This window comes from Lagenorhynchus albirostris, chromosome 14 (assembly GCF_949774975.1).
Source record: "Lagenorhynchus albirostris chromosome 14, mLagAlb1.1, whole genome shotgun sequence".
Lineage (NCBI taxonomy): Eukaryota > Metazoa > Chordata > Mammalia > Artiodactyla > Delphinidae > Lagenorhynchus > Lagenorhynchus albirostris.
The window spans coordinates 70,650,075-70,667,818 of NC_083108.1; the positions used below are offsets into that span (position 1 = coordinate 70,650,075).

The 17,744-nt window shown below is 41.9% G+C and overlaps 1 protein-coding gene across 1 annotated transcript in view; it reads right to left on the reverse strand.

The window, feature by feature from the left end:
* SVOP (SV2 related protein) overlaps positions 1 to 10,484 on the reverse strand; it is an 83,482-nt gene extending 72,998 nt beyond the window's left edge. Inside the window, exon 1 of the mRNA XM_060120963.1 lies at positions 10,294 to 10,484. Coding sequence (XP_059976946.1) covers positions 10,294 to 10,328 — 35 coding nt within the window. The 5' untranslated portion in view covers positions 10,329 to 10,484. The remainder of the gene's footprint in view (positions 1 to 10,293) is intronic.
* Between the last annotated feature and the right edge of the window lie 7,260 nt (positions 10,485 to 17,744).

The following is a 17,744-nucleotide window of genomic DNA, read 5'->3' on the forward strand; positions in this document are numbered from 1 at the left end:
ACAGCCACACAGGGAGGCCCATCTGCAAAGCTAAACAGCAAAGGGCCGAGTTAGAACAAGTGTCCTCAGGTTTGGGGAACTCAGTCAACAAAACTGATGACCAGGGCTTCCCTGGTGGCGCAGTGGTTGAGAGTCCGCCTGCCGATGCAGGGGACGCGGGTTCGTGCCCCGGTCCGGGAAGATCCCACATGCCGCGGAGCTGCTGGGCCCGTGAGCCATGGCCGCTGAGCCTGCGCGTCCGGAGCCTGTGCTCCGCAACGGGAGAGGCCACAACAGTGAGAGGCCCGCGTACCGCAAAAAAACAAAACAAAACAAAACAAAACTGATGACCAGCGCCCCTTAGCTCCGTCCCAGGTACTCAGCTACATCACACTGGGACTTCTTTGGAATCTGAAACCTACTGACAAATGGGGTTAGATGCTGTGGGCCTGGAGCAGAGAAACTGCCAGGGTCACTGACAAATGGACTTGCTTTGTCTCCTTCAGGATAAGGCCTGGGGACTCGCTGATCTGCCTGATTTGGTTAGAGTCTTCTCAGGGGCTGAACCTCTGTCTTCCAATATGTGAACTTTTGGCATGTGAAAGAAGGTGCTTGTGCAAGTTGGACCCTGAGGATAGAGCTTGAACTGCTGGATATAAAGAGGGAAACAGATTTCAACAAAATATAAGGAGGCTTCTCAGGTAGAGAAGTCCAGAGATGAAAAAGGCTGCTTTAGATGGTAGTGGGCTCCCCTTCATGGAAGGTCTAGGAAAGGCAGGTGTCCACGTGTATGGACTCAGGAGTAATGATGTTTAATACATAGCACTCAGCATGCCAAGGGCAAGCCTACATGCTCTATATAATTATATACAGTAAATGTATAGATAGCATATGTATCTTTTTTTTTTTGAGTTTTTGTGGCATTATATTTAGTCCTCTTGGTTGGTTTAGTCACATTGTTGTTGTTTATTTTTTGGCTGCCGCTGCATGGCATATGAGACCTCAGTTCCCCGACCAGGGATCGAACCCACACCACCTCCATTGGAAGCATGGAGTCATAACCACTGGACCGCCAGGGAAGTCCCTAGCATATGTATATCTTATATAATCTCTTCAGCAACCCTAGGAGGGAGGGTTATTAATATCCCCAGTTTATAGACAAGTAAACTGAGGCTCTGGTCCAAGTCCCCTAGAGTATATATAGTATCCCAGGTTCCTGGCCTGAGTAGCTCCAGAACCCATGATCTTAACCAGCAGCAGATGCTCCTCTGAGGACAAGAGTACCCCCTAGGGAACCAATTACAATGCCGATTCCTGGCCATTCTCCAGACCTAAAGCTTTTGCATCTCTGCAGAGCAGGGCCCATGAATCTGAATTTTAATGAGATGTTGATGGTGGCCACAGATGTTTAGAAGCCACCACTTGGATCCCCTCTTGCGTGGAATTGAGAATACGAGGTATAAGGGGTTGGAGTGATGACTTTTAAGGTCCTTTCCGTTCCTGAATGTCTGGAAGTCTATAATTAATGGAAAATATCGTTCTCTGTGGATTTCTTTTTTTTGTATTTTCCTGTCACCCCCCATTGACCTGAATAGCATTGAGCTTGGTCCCTGGATAATGGACCAATAGCTTATATTCTAGACAAAAGGCAATGAACACAAATAAATAATAGTTAAAATTTGTTAAGCCTGCACGTGCTGGGAGCTCCACTAAGTATTTTATGAGCCTTATGCCCTGTGAGGTGGACGCTATTACTATCCCCACTTTACAGATGATGAAACTGAGGCCCGGAGAAGAAAAGTAACTTGCCCAAGGTTACCTTCCAAGTCAGCAGGAAAGTCAGAATTCAAATCCAGGTCTACTTGAGCAGAGAGGCCACACACTTAATCATTCTGTGATGTGGCCTCAGTGGGGGGATGGGTAACTTCTAACTGGGGGAACTGAAAGCCTGGGGGACAACTTTCCAGGCAGTTTGTCTTTGCAACTTATTTATCCACTCCTTCATTCAACAAGCAGTGGTTTTCAACGGGGTAGCCATTCAGTCTCCCAGGAGACACCGGCAATGTCTGGAGACAGTTTTGATTGTCACAACTTGGAGGGGCAGTTGGTGGTTGTGACATCCTGTGGGTAGAGGCCAGGGATGCTGCTAAACAGCCTATAATGTCTAGGACAGCCCCTCGTGACAAAGTGTCATCTGGTCTAAAATGTGAATAGTGTTGAGGTTACAAACCCCACGTTTAAGAAAGAGATGCTCTTAATAATGACACCAGAATAATCACCATAAGCCAGATGGTACCAGGCACGTCCACCTAGAGAGCTTAGGATCACAGTCTTTTAAAGCCAAAAATGGGGACTTCCCTGGTGGTCCAGTGGGTAAGACTCCACGCTCCCAAGGCAGGGGGCCTGGGTTTGATCCCTGGTGGGGGCACTAGATCCTGCATGCATGCCACAACTAAGAAGTCCGCATGCCTCAACGAAGATCCCGTGTGCTGCAACTAAGACCAAGCACAGCCAAAATAAAATAAAATAAATAAATATTTTTTTGAAAAGCCAAAAATGCCCTTGAAGGTGGCCCAGGCACCCTCTTATGTCTCAGGGAAGTTAAATGAATTGCCCAAGATCACATAATGATTCACATTCAGATCTGTTATTCTTTTAGACAGCCCAGAGAAGAGCTTGGCTGGACTGTAAAGCCACTGTCAGGGTCAGTAGGCCCTTGAACAACCCTCTCTAAGGCCTAAGACCACCTAAGCAATGGCCTCTTTGCAAGGAGATTTTCTTTCTTTGGCCTCCAGACTGTTCCACTTAAGTCACTGAAACACATATTCCCTAGAGGTGAAGCTGGCTGGCATGTGTTTGAAATGATGGGGTGTGAGCAGCTTTGAGCCTGAAAGTTGTTTTTTTTCTTTTTTTAAATTGAAGTATAGTTGATTTACAATGTTGTGTTAGTTTCTGGTGTACAGCAAAGTGATTCAGTTATACATATATAAACATATTCTTTTTCATATTTTTTCCATTATGGTTCATTACAGGACATTGAATATAGTTCCCTGTGCTATACAGTAGGACCTTGTTTATCTATTTCATATACAGTAGTGTGTATCTGCTAATGCCAAACTCCTAATTTATGCCTCCCCCACTCCCTTTCCCCTTTGGTAACCGTAAGTTTGTTTTCTATGTCTCTGAGTCTGTTTTTGTTTTGCAAATAAGTTCATTTCTATCATATTTTAGATTCCACATCTAAGTGATATCATATGGTATTTGTCTTTCTCCTTCTGACTTACTTTGCTTAGTATGATAATCTCTAGGTCCATCCACGTTGCTGCAAATGGCATTATTTCATTCCTTTTTAATGCCCGAGTAATATTCCAATTTGTATATATACACCACATCTTCTTTATCCAGTCATCTATCGATGGACACTTAAGTTATTTCCATGTCTTGGCTATTGTAAATAGTGCTGCTATGAACATTGGGGTGCATGTATCTTTTCGAATTATGGTTTTCTCTGTGTATATGCCCAGGAGTGGGATGGCAGGATCATAGGGTAACTCTATTTTTAGTTTTTTAAGGAACCTCCATACTGTTCTCCAGAGTGGCTGCACCAATGTATAGTCCTACCAACAATGTAGGAGGGTTTCCCTTTTCTCCACACCCTCTCCAGCATTTGTTATTTGTAGACTTTTTGATGATGGCCATTCTGACCGTGTGAATACCTCACTGTAGTTTTTTTGTTTTGTTTTGCTTTAAGAAACTTAGTATTATCTTTATTTTCATTTATTTATTTATTTTGCTGTTCAGCATGTGGGATCTTAGTTCCCCGACCAGGGATCGAACCCACGCCCCCTGTATTGGAAGCTCGGAGTCTTAACCACTGGACTGCCAGGGAAGTCCCCTCATCGTAGTTTTGATTTGCATTTCTCTACTAATTAGCAATGCTGAGCATCTTTTCATGTGCCTATTGGCCCTCTGTATGTCTTCTTTGGAGGAATGTCTGTTTAGGTCTTCTGCCCATTTTTGGATTGGGTTGTTTGGTTTTTTGTTACTGAGCTGTAGGGAGCTTGAGTTTTTAAAAGCCTGTGGTGGGTTAACCTTGAGGATTCCTAGGCTATTACAATAACTCACTACTTTTTGCCTGAGGTGGGTGACAATGAAACTCCCATCTCTCCTCCTTGGCCAGGAATCCTTTCCTTTTGCCCCAGTGAGCCTCAGGGGGATGGGAGCCAACATGAAGCCCCACGTGTGCCTTAGCCGCCTACTCTGGTCCTGTCTCTGTGCAGCAGTCTCCTCATTTAGAGGAAACAAAACCTGCTTCCAGTTCCTTCCCTAGAACCAAGAATGAATCCTTATGGGCACAAAGAACTTGCCTGGGACAGTTTCAAGAACGTAGTCATGTAATCAGTAAGTCAAACTGCATTCTCTCAACCTCCCTGATTTAATGGAAGGGGATGGGGAAGCAGAACGGCAAATAGGATGAAACAAGGTTATGTGTGATCTTTCCATGGGGACTCAGTGCTTTAGCTGCTAAAACTTAATAATGGTGGCCCCCACTGTTAAGGAGAATGATTAAGCTGATGGACAGATTTTTCTGATTTTTTCATTCATACAGTTTTTGTTGTTGTTGTTGTTTTTGCGGTACGCGGGCCTCTCACTGTTGTGGCCTCTCCCGTTGCAGAGCACAGGCTCCGGACACACAGGCTCAGTGGCCATGGCTCACGGGCCCAGCCACTCCGCGGCATGTGGGATCCTCCCGGACCGGGGCACGAACCCGCGTCGCCTCCATCGGCAGGCGGACTCTCAACCACTGCGCCACCAGGGAAGCCCTCATACAGTTTTTATTTAATCCTTTGGCCTGGTCTATACTGAACTCCAGTATCAGATGGAATCTAGGCAATGCCCCACCTTCTTGGGATACATTAGACCCCCGCCGTGTGTTTTCACACACGCCGTGAAGCTTTCACACTAGTAAGTAAAGACAGACACTAAACAATAAGTAAGCAAATTACATGGTACGTTAGTAGGTGATAAGTGCTATAAAAAAAGAAAAAGCTGAACACGGTCTGGAAGATGGGGGAAACGGGCTGCAGTTTTTTTCAATTATGGTAAAATACACATAAGATAAAATTTATCATTTTAACCATGTTTTTAAAGAGTACAGTTCAGTGGTATGAACTATATTCACAATGTTGCACAACAATTACCACTGTCCATCCACAGAACTCTTTTCCTCTTGTAAAACTGAAACTCTGTACCCACTACGCAGATCCCCCTACTCCACTTCGCCAGCCTCTGGTAACTGCCATTCAACTTTATGTCTCCATGAATTTGATTACTTTAGGAACCTCATATAGTGGAATCATACACCAGCTGTCCTTCGGTGTCTGGCTTATTTCACTTAGCATAATGTCCTCAAGGTTTATCCATGTTGTAGCACATGTCAGCATTTCCCTCCTTTTTCAGACTAAACAATATTCCACCGTATGGACAGACCACATTTGTTTATCCACTCATCCATGAAGGGACACTTGGGCTGCTTCCATCTTTTGGCTATTGCAAATAATGCTGCTATGACATTGGCTGTACAGATATCTCCTCAGTACTCTGCTTTCAATTCTTTTGTGGGTATATACCCAGAAGTGGAATTGCTGGGTCATATGGTAATTCTATTTTTAATTTTTTAAGGAACCACCCTACTGTTCTCCATGGAGGCTGCACCATTTGTGACTCTCGCCAACAGTCAGTGTCTAAGAATTCCAACTTCCCCACATCCTCACCAACACCTGTTATTTTTATTTATTTTTGGTAGTTGCCATCCTAATGCCTGTGAGAGAGGGCTGCAAATTTTAAGGAGGTGGTCAGGGTAGGCTTTGGTGAGATGGTGGCATTTGAGACTTGACAAAGGTGAAGCAGATACTCTGCAGAAGAGCTTTCTAGGTAGAGAGAACAGTGGGTCCTGGGGCAGAAGCCTACATGGTGTGTTTGAGGCAAAACAAGGAGACAGGATGGCTGCATGAGGGGGTGGGAGAGGAGAAGAGCCCTGGAGGGTTTTGAACAGAGGAGGGATGTGACCTGACTTTTAAAGAATCCCTCTGGTGCTATGTTGAGAATGGGCTGTAGGGAGACAAGGGCAGGAACAGGAGGACCAGAAAGATGACCACTGGAATCAACCCAGGTGAGAGGTGATGGAGGCTTGAACCAAGGACTAGCAGTAGAGGTGGAGAGAAGTGGTAGGAGTTTAGATGTAGCTCAAAGGCAGGACCAGTAGAATCTCCCGATGGATTGAAGTGAAATATGAGAGGGAAAGAGGGGTCAAAATTGACTCCAAATGGGATGGACAGAGTTACATCAACTGGTATGGGTGAGGCTGAAAGAGGAGCAGAGTGCAGGAGAGATCAGGAGTTCAAGTTTGGACATGTGCTTCCATGAGCTAGCATTAGGACATTCCTTAGTATTCTGAAAAGGAGACCATGGCTTCTAGGTACTCTGCTACCTGAATAAGCTGGAGGATAAGGGAAACAAGTCCAGAGTCAGGAAGACAAAAAACACCAGCACCACTGGTTGAGCCCTTACGTAGAGCCAGCCACTGTACTGGGAGCTTCCCAGTGGTGACGTCCCTCATTCTCACAACAGCCCTGCCATGCAGATACCGCCATTATCCCAACTTTACCGATGAGCACCCAACCTTGGGGAGATGAAGTCGTTAGTCCAAGGCCACCCAGATGCTAAGTGGCAGAGCCAGGGTTTGAACCCAGATCTGCCTGACTCAAGAGTCCACACTTTTACCCCTGCTGCTGCTGAAGCCCAGGAGATTCATGGAGGTGATGGACTTAAGCTCAGTCTTGAAAGACGGGGTTGGTAAGAAAGGAGGGAGAGTGGATTGAGCAAACACAGGATGAAGTTCCAATTTCTTGTCCTCACTCCAGGGCCCTGTGTGGCCGGGTCCCTGCCATCCTCTGCATCCTTCCCTCACGCCACTTGCTCGTGAAGCTCCACTGGCCTGATTTCGAGCTTTTCCCACACACAATTCCCTCTATTTGAAATGCTCCATCCTAGCTCTTTTTCTGGCTGACGCCTACACATGTCTGGGGGTTCAGCTCCAAGGTCACTTCCTCCAGGAAGTCTTCTCTGATTCTCCCCTCCGCTATCTAGAACTACTCTTGTTGCATCATGCACTTGTCCTTTGTAGCCCTTAAAACAATTCTCATAATTATTGTGCAATTGTGTGTTCTACATCCGCTTCTCCCATCGAACCAGTGCCGTCCAACAGAACCTTCTGCAGTTCCGGAAATGCTTTGGACCCATGCTGTCACGATGCAACTACAGCAGCCACTGGCCACATGTAGCTACTGAGCACTTGAAATGTGGCTAAGGCAACTAAGGAACGGATTTTTCAAACACCACCTACTTTACTTATAAGTCAAATTTTATATTGTGTATTATATATGAAAATTATTTCACATACTAATTACATAATTTAAATTTAAATAGCCACATCTGGCTAGTGGCTACTGTATTGGACATTGAAGCTCTAGACTGTGAGCTCCTTGAGGGCAAAGACCATGTATCTTATTTGGTTGTAGAATCCCTTGACCTAGGATGGTACCCAGGAAAATCACTGAATGAATGAATGAGTCAATCAATCAATCAATCAATGTAGTCTGTATAACTTGCTTTCAAGAAATCATCCTAGAAAGGAGAGACCCAGGAAAATCTGACTTGCATAAGATCTCACAGTAAGGCAGAACTAGATATAAAATCTCAGCTTTCTGAATCTCCTGTCCATGGTGCTGTGCCTGAGTGGACAGCAGGTGAAAGGCAGAGGTTGTTTGTGGTCTCAAATGACCCATCCTAGAGCTGTGTGAAGGTGCCTCTAACAGCAGGAAAGGACTACTTCTTAGACACCCTCATCCCTCTTCCCCCTCCCCTGACCCTGTTAACTACTTAGCAGCTTGTAATCTATTAACACTTGGCCTCCTGTGGGACTGAGCCTGTTCCAAGGTCCACTCTTGCCCACCCTCTACAAGGCACTCTGATTTTTTAAAAATCCATATTGCTCTCAGGCAGTCTGTTGCCAGCAATCTGTGAATAATATATATAGGGTGTGGTTTAAAAAACACCTATGTCGTGATGTGTAACCCACTCAGATTCACATTGCTGCTCCTTTTCGTCTATTCTTTTTTATAAATGGAGGTTAACATATTTCAGGGCTAATTTTGACATCATTCAAATGTACTTTGGGGTTTGCAGATTACATTTTGGGGGAGTCCAGCATAAGGAGTCTATAGATTTTGTTTTTATAAATTCTTTTTCAGATGTCATAATAATAATAGTTAATATGTGTGACTTCTTTGTATCTGCCAGGCATTAGCACACATTATCTCATTTGATCTTCCCCATAACCCTCTGAATCAAGTACTATTATGATTCCCATTTTATGGCTAAGGAAACTGAGTCTCAGAAAGATTAAGTCACTTGCTCGAAGTCACACAGCCAGGAGGTGGCACAGTCAGGATTTGAAGCCAAGTCTGTCTTCTCAAGAGTCAGTGCTCTTAACCAGCACACAATTTGGCCTCTCTAATAGATATTATATGTATTTATGTGTATAAAAATCAGAAAAATAATCAAGAAACTTACCACTGGGGTTTGGGAAGAGAGAGACTTACTTTTATTTTTGTGCTTCTTTTTGAACTTTATTTTCCCTATCTATATATTATATTAGTACATTATATTATATATTAGTATAAAAACTAAATTAATTTAAAGCTGAAGTAAAAAATTCTTATTAATTTTACTTTTTTAAATTAAGGAAGGAATTGTCATTCTAGTGTCATGTCTATATATTAGATTAAATATACATGAATCTTTGAGTAATTTGCAAAGTTCACATGCTCTGACAGCATTTGAAAATTTATCCCAGTAAAACTGCAGTTCCAATACGTATTCTTATTCTGAGCACCAAATTTCATATTTTAGTTTCTGAATTATTTTTATTTAGAGATAATAGGATATTATTATCATAGATAGTATGATAATATTAAACATGATATTTATTTTCAACGAACGTGGTATGTTTTCCTTGAGATATCTGCACTCAGATATGTACATTTTTATGTATTCATACATCAGCTTTGGATATTATAACTGAGTGTCCTTTAGCATTTGTGAAATAATGCTGTGTTACATAAGATATGCTATTTGAGGATCAATTAATAAAAGCTTAAAAGTAAAAATTTAATTAATTAAAAATATTAATGAAAATTAATTTTATACTGATTGAGAAGCAGACACTACAATACCCTTCAGTACTTATAGCTTCAGAGAGCTGTATCAGTCACGCTAAAAGTCACTTGGGAGAATTCCTCAGTGGCTTAGACAGAAAAAAAACATTTAAGTCAAGAAAATACACACATACTAACAACAATGTATCCTTTCCAACAATTCCAAATGGTGTCTAGTTTTACCATCCAAATGGCTAGTACTTCTAAAAATTAAAACAAAACCCCCATTAATGTTCTTTTTAATGCCCCATCTCATACTCTTGGAATTTGCTTAACAAATCACCATCAGCTTGTGGTAGGAGACATTTGGAAGCCCCTTTACAAGCTCCCTATACTTGCCACGCTTGATTGTATTCCCCCAAGATTTTCAGAGCAAATTTGGCATCCCTGAAAAATTCCAATCCTCTAAGCAGGGTATTCCTGAGTTCCCAAGGAGAGCCGACAGTGAGTCTCACTCTAGCTAGCTGTTACAAAAGCCGTTCATTCAGAAGGCAAGAGGTTTCAGCAACGATGCACAGCCCTCTCATTCACACACTTCATAAACAACAAGACTTTGCAGAAGCCTCCTCTCTAGGAAGGAATCCCTGCTTTTTAGAAACCAGTTTGCAACATCAGTATCAGTCCCTTCTAAAAGACCTTGCAGGAAAATTAGGAATTTCACAGCATAGGAGAAGGACTGGAAAGGACCGATGTCATTGCATGGACTCATCAATTCAGTCCGCATTTCAAAACAGCAGCTAACGCTTTCTTAAAACACAGACCTCAAAATGCCTTTAGGATTGAGAGCCATTATAAGGGAAAACATAACATGGGTAGGTCCCCATAAGATTCCGACGGATCTGAAAAATCGAACTGAGTCAGAGATACAGATGCTGAGCTGATGGGGTAGGAAAATGGCTTGTCTCCTCCAGGCCTAATTCTCTCCTCTGAAACAGTTCCCTTTAAATTCAGGAAGCCACGCTGAGACGCCCCTCTGCAGGTTTTCCTTTAAAAAAGGAAAACCTGTCTGCGTCTCACTCGGCCCCAGGATACTCACGGCAGCTGCCTTAGCTGGAATAAGTCCTCCTCCATGTCCGCGCTGCGCCAGGACGAGCCCTTTTCATGGCCCTTACATGGTGGTGGTGGATGACGAGGGCTCGGGGGCTTCAGCACTAGGGCTCTGGACCGCGCGGCTTCCTCCCTCGGTGGCAGCTGTTCCGGGGAGGGAGCCGCCAGGGGCCAGCCCAAGAGACAAAGCCGCCGCCGCCAGGAGACCGCGGCGAGAGTGGGCGGAGAAGAGGAGGTGAAGGGCAGGGCTAGCTGCGCGGGGAGAGGGGGCGGGGAGAGCCCTTCTGGTTAGCGGAATTTACAGGCTGTCTGTGGCTGGTGGTGTTTTACTGAGATGCCTGTGGGGCACACCAGCCTGTGAAATGGCTGTCTAGGTACCAATGAGCACTCTTTGCTTGACGAAGCCTCTCTAAATGTTTATTTGTAGGGATTCATTAAGGTTGTTACTGGTATAATATTCTTGAAACCCAGGCTGCTATAACAAAATGCAGAGAATGAAAAAATTGTATACGTACTCATGCATTGAAGCATTGTTTATTGAGCACCTACTGTGTGCCAGGCACTGTAAGACTCACCGGGCATATGACAGAGAACAAGTTAGAAGTGACATTGACATCACAGAGCTGAGGTCTTTTATTTTATTTTACATATTTATTTATTTTGGCTGCGCCGGGTCTTAGTTGCAGCATACAGGCTTCTTAGTTGTGGCATGCGGACTCTTAGTTGCAGCATGCATGCGGGATCTACTTCCCTGACCAGGGATGGAATCCAGGCTCCCAGCATTGGAAGCACAGAGTCTTACCCACTGGACCACCAGGGAAGTCCCACAGAGCTGAGGTCTTGTGAAATGAATCACACACAAAAAAATGTACGTTGAGTAGGAGAAAGCTACTCATTCATTCATTCAACAAGCATTAGTGAGTGATTTCTACAGTTCTGGGGAATCAAAGATTAATAAAACCAAATCCCTGCCTTCAAAATCCTCTTTATCTTGTTTAATGGCTCTCCCATCCCCCTTCCACTAGAATGTCTCCCCCCCCACTTTAGCATTTAAGCTCCATAAAGGTTTGTTGATGTACCCCAAGGGCCTGGAACAATAAAATTTATTTATGGACACTGAAATTGGAATTTTATATTCCTAGCTACACTCAACCCCAGGGCTTTGCATTTTGAGCACTCAATAAATGATTGGTAAACTGAAAACAAACATCTTTCATTCAAGTGAGGAGATTCAGTATCTATTTTAAGCCCTAGAGAGTAGGGATAATAATTTATATCAGGGTTGGCAAGTTGGAGGTCTATTGGTAATGGATCCGACTCACCCTGGTTTGTTCAGGACTTGAGTTATAGCACTGAAAGTTCCATGTCCTGGAAAGTGCTGGGCTCCAAGCAAACCTTGACAGTTGGTTACTCAACTCCATATAAACCGAAAGCCAGATCCAACATAGAGATGCTTAAAAGGTTTTGAATACTTTTAAGTGCAAGATTTCAAACTATACAACTCTTAGAAAAACTCTAAGACTCATAGGAATAAGTCTTTATGACTTGGAATTAGGCAGTGGTTTCATAGACATGACATCAAAAAGCATAAGGGACACAAGAAAAAACAAAAAACAGATATATTGGACCATATCCAAGTTAAATGCCTTTATGCTGCAAATGATACCATGGAGAAAGTGAAAAGACAACCCACCGAATGAGAGAAATATTTGAAAATCATATAACTAATAAGAGATTTACATTCAAAATATGTAAAGAACCCTTACAACTCAGTAAAAGACAAATAACCCAATTTAAACGTGGGCAAAGGATATGAATAGACATTTCTTCAAAGAAGATGTATAAATAGCCCATATGCCCTTGCAAGGAAAAAGTGTAACAACACCGCAATCAAGATACAGAATGTTTCCATCACCCCAAAAGTTCATCTCTGGCTCCAGACAGCCACTAAGCTGCTCTTATTACTATAGATTGATTTGCATTTTCTAGAATTTATATAAACAGCAGCATAAAGTACATATTCTTTTGTGTCTCAACTTCTTTCACTCAGCATGGCTTTGAGATTCCTAAGTGTTACTGTGTTGTTTTAGTAGTGCATTCTTGTCACTGAGCAATAGTCTATTGTATGGATATGCCACATTTTATTTACCTATTCATCAATGAATGACCATTTTGGATTTTCTAAATTTGGAGTTATGATGAATGAAGTAGCTGTGAACATTCATGTACAAGTCTTTGTGTAGATTTTCATTTTCATTTCTCTTGGATAAATAAATAGGGAAGAGTGAAATGGCTGGGTCATTGAGGTAAGATTATGTTTATCTTTATAGGAAACTGCCGGCTTTCCAAAGTGTAGGTATCATTTTACATTCCCATCAGTGATGTATGAGAATTCCAGTTGCTCCAAATCCTCACTAACACACAGCATTGATAGTTTCTTTAACTGTCACCATTCTAATAGGTGTATAGTGGTATGGCATTGTGGTGTTCATTTTTGTTTCTCTCATGACAAATTATGTTGACCATATTTTCATGTGCCTATTGGCCATTTATATCTCTTTTTTGTGCAGTGTCTTGTCTGTCCAAATATCTTGACAGTTTGAGGGGAATTGTGTGTCTTCTTACTAAATTGTAAGAGTTCTTTACACGTTATGGATACAGGTCTTTGTTAGATATATGTATTATAAATTTTTCTGAGATTTGTGGCATACTTTTTCATTTTCTCAACAGTATCTTTCAAAGAGGAAAAATTTAAATTTTGATAAGATTGAGGTTATCAGATTGTTTTTCTTTTATGATTTGTGCTTTTTGTGACATAAGAAATCTTTGTTTACCCCAAGGTTGCAAAGATTTTTCTCCTATGAAAAAACTCCTCAGAGAGTTTTATCATTTTCGCTTTTACACTTAGGTCTATGATCCAGTTCCAGTAAATTTGTGTGTTTTGTAACATTCGTTCACAATAGTATTCCCTCTATATTTTTAGGTGTCCTTCCCTTTCTCTAGATCTCTATGGGTTATTTGGCCACGGAGGAATAGTGTATCTTGCAAAAAAGTTTGAGCAGGAAGACAGGAGACAGGGCTTGCATTCAAGCATTGTGACCTTAGACCGGCCTCTCCACCTCCATGTGGCTGTGTTCTCATCTGTAAAAGTGGCACTAATCATACATTACCCTGCCTGCTGTCCAAGAGTGTGGTGAGAATGGAAGGAGATGCTACAGATGCCAGCGCTTAGAACTGGTCCAGTTCCAGAGAACATGTGGGGTGCTGTAACTCTCATCATTTCTAAATGATCTCTGTTCCTCTGTCTCAGTGTTCTACCAAGTATAGAGTGTTTACTTTTGAGTGTAATGGAGATGACTTTAGGTGATACATGGGATAAACATTTAGCCTACTTAAATGATCAAATACAGATACTTATTTTTATGTATATTAGAAAAATATGGTTTTTTCCAAATGTGAAAACAACCTAAAAACAAAAGAAATTTTAAAATATTTATGTGATATAGATAAAAAAACTAAACTAATTAAACAAATTGGGAGATTAGGATGGACATATATACACTACCATGTGTAAAATAGGTAGCTAGTGGGAACCTGCTATAAAGCACAGGAAGCTCAGCCCGGTGCTCTGTGACGACCTGGATGGGTGGGATGGGGGCAATGTGAGGGAGGTTCAAGAGGGAGGGGATATATGTATACATACAGCTGATTTACTTCATTGTACAGCAGAAACTAACACAACATTGTAAAGCAATTATACGCCAATAAAGAAATAAAATGAAAAGAAAATAAAGTGACTTCTACAGACAAAAAGAAAATTAAATTAAAAGTAAAGGTGACATCTGGATATGGCCAAAAAACTTTAGGATGCTATCCAAATAGCTGAAGCTTGTCAAAATGCAGATGTATGGGCATCACACTGATACATTCTGATCCATTTGGCTGGGATGGAGCCAGGAGCCTACACTTTTAACCAGGAAGTCAGGGGATTTTTGAGCTAAGCCGTGTAAGGCCCACGTTTTGAGGAACATTGCTCCTAGTGTCTTAGTTATCTATAGCTGCATAACAAATTACCCCCAAACTTAGCATCTTTGAAAAATATTAACAATTATTATCTTGCACAGTTTCTGTAGGTCGGGAATCCCAATGGAGGTTATCTGGGTGGTTGTAGCTCAGGGTCTCTCATGAGGTTGCAGACAGATATCAGCCAGGGCTGCAGTCTCATATGAAGACTTGAATGAGACAGGAAGGTCCACTTTCAAGATGGCTGACTCACATGGTTGGTAAGTTGGTGATGACTGTTGGCAGGAGGCCTCAGTTCTTTGACAAGTAGACTTCTCCATAAGAAGATCCTCTCCTGAGCATCTTCACAGCTAACATGGTCAGTGGCTTCTCCCAAAGTAAGTGGTCCAAGAGAAAGCAAAGTTGATGTGAGAATGTCTTTTATGACCTGGCCTTGAAATTTACATACTGTCCTTATCACAATAATCTTTTGGTTACACATGTCAGCCTTATTTGATGTGGGATATGAATCCAGGATATAAGGGGGTCTTTGGGGCATATCTTGGAGGCTGGCTACTACACTCAGCTTCCCTTCTGTTTGAAACTCTCAGAAAAGACAGTAGAGAAAAAACACAAGAGTCTCTGCCAGGAAATGGGGTGACTAGTTTAATTGATGGCAGAAGTTAATTCTGTTATCAATTAACTCTTCTGGGCCTCAGTTTCCTCACGAGTCAGATGAGCTGGCCTCTCATGGCCTCTTCGGTTAAGGTCCTTCCTGATAGAAAAATAAATAATTGTGACTTTTAAGATGTTATGATCAGATGTTCTGGGAAGCAATGGGCTAAAGTCTTACAGGGCTTCTGTCTGAACAGGAGGAAGTGACTTTTAAGCTAATCTCATTCTTACTGGAAAGTAAAAAAGGAATCCAGGCACTGTTTGACAACATAAAAAGTAACATCAAATAGGAGGAGACATGCAAAAAACCATATCCAAGTTCTTGGAAACTTGCATGAGCTTGCTGATTTAAGAACACGAATGTATGTGAAATATGAACTGATCAACCATATAAATTAGGTAATAATTCCCACAATTACTTATTGCAAATCGATTATTTTTATAAAGGATTTATATTGAAGAGCTCCCAAGAAGGCTTAAAGGCAGGTTTATTGTGAGGATCTGAGAGGTAAAGCAAGCTTAAAAGCTGATTTTAGGATCTCTCTGGAGATTGGAGATCAATCAGAAAAGGAGGGTTTGAGTTACAAAGGCTGCAACAATTCAGAACTACTGCATAAAGAAAGATAGACTTATATAGTCATCTCTTAAAAATGTTTCTAATTATGAAAGAAATAAATGATCATGGTAGAAACTCAGATAACAGAGAAAAGCATTCAGAAGAAACTAAAACTTACTACTAATCTACCACAAAGAGATAACCAGAGTTACCATTTGGGGGGTATAGCTTTCCAGCCATTTTTTGATGCAGGGACACATACATAGACGTCTTCTTACAAATTTGGAATCATATTTATCCTATTAGGTGGCCTGTTTTTTCACTTTTCATGAGCTTCTAATGAGCATTTTTTACCAGAAGGAGTAACAATTTTGATGCTATATTTCCCCTGTGTTTTGATGATGCTTTTCAAGTTTAAAATTTTAAATTATTTTTTGAATAATAATGCATGCACATAGCACAAAATTCTCAAAGGACAAAAGGTGGCCTCAGTCACACAGTTCCCTTACCAGAGGCCAGCAGTGTCCCCAGTTTCTTAATTATCTCTATATTTAAAAACACTGAATCTTATTCTCACACAAATAATAGCATTCTCTTCCATTGCCCTGCCCCTTACTGTTTTCCCTTAACAACACATCTTAGAATCTCCCTTATTAGTACACAAGAGCTGGTGCATTATTTTCATAGCACATAGTGCTCCACTACATGGGATTACTATAATTTTTCTAGGTATTTAGATGCTTCTAGTCTTTTATTATTAGCAACAATGCTGCAATACATATCTTCATTCTTATGTGTGTGTGATAAATATGTAGGTCACAGAGTATGCAGACTTGTCATTTTTGTAAATAGTCCAAATTGCCCACGGTGAAGATGGCACCCATTTACTCTCCCACAGGGATGCCCAAGAGTGTCTGTTTCTCCATATACTTACCATCACTGTGTATTGTATTTTTCATGCTTTGTCAATCTGATGGGTGGAAAAAAATGTTTTCTGATTGGAGTTTTAATTTGCATTTCTTTCATTACCAAGTAAGGTAGAGCATCTTTTCAAAGGTGTAAGAACCAGTTATGCTTCCTTCCTAACTACCCCAGCTGGAATCAAGACTATGTGCCCAAGTGGGTACTTGAAACCAACACAATGTGGAGTACTGATCACAAGTGGGGTAGTAATGGTCCCATCTTGATGGACTCAAGTCTGAGGCAGAAGTGTCCAGCTTAAGACACAGACCTTAGATCCACACAGACCTGCCTGACATCCTGTCTGGTCACAAACCAGTTGTGTGACCTTGGCCAAGTCATTTTACTTCTCTGGGCTTTCCTCTTCTGTGAAGTGGAGATTTTTTTTAATACATTATACTTTATGCACATGTAACACAACTTTCTAGCAAGTCATCTTTTTAAAAAATTATTTGTTTTTATTTTTGGCCGTGTTGGGTCTTCGTTGCTGTGCGTGGGCTTTCTCTAGTCGGTGCGAGCGGGGGCTACTCTTTGTTGCAGTGCACAGGCCTCTCATGGCAGTGGTTTCTCTTGTTGTGGCGCATAGGGTCTAGGCACGCGGGCTTCAGTAGTTGTGGCACACGGGCTTAGTTGTTCCGCAGCATGTGGGATCTTCCCGGACCAGGGCTTGAACCCGTGTTCCCTGCATTGGCAGGCAGATTCTCAACCACTGCACCACCAGGGAAGCCCCTGAAGTGGAGATTTTAATAGAACCTACTTGGTGGGGTTGTTGAGAGGATGATAGGATGTTGATAGGACAGTGCACATAGGTACTTAGCACAGGGATCTAGCCGCTAGCAAGTGTTTAGCAAGCGGTTTCAATTATTATGTTTACAGCAAGGAAAGTGTGAAACCCAGTGTATGAGTCAGGATTCTCCATATTCCTCAATTTTAATTTTTAATTGTATAAGTATAGTTAGGTATAATCCACTTAAACAAAACTCTCTATAATTTATAAGCGTATAAAGGGGTCCTGAGACCAAAAACTCTGAGAACCACTGAGCTAGAACTTTGATTTCCTTACTAAAGCAGTGGCAACTACTTGCTCTGGAGTTGGGGGAAGTGATTAAACGGGAGGGCAAATCCTCTCTGGCTCCAGTGCTGTCCAGCGCAGTAGCTGCTGGCCACTTGTGACTATAGAGTACATGAAAAACGGCTGGTTCAAATTGAGAGGTACCTAGTACAAAAGAAGAATGTAAATTATCTCA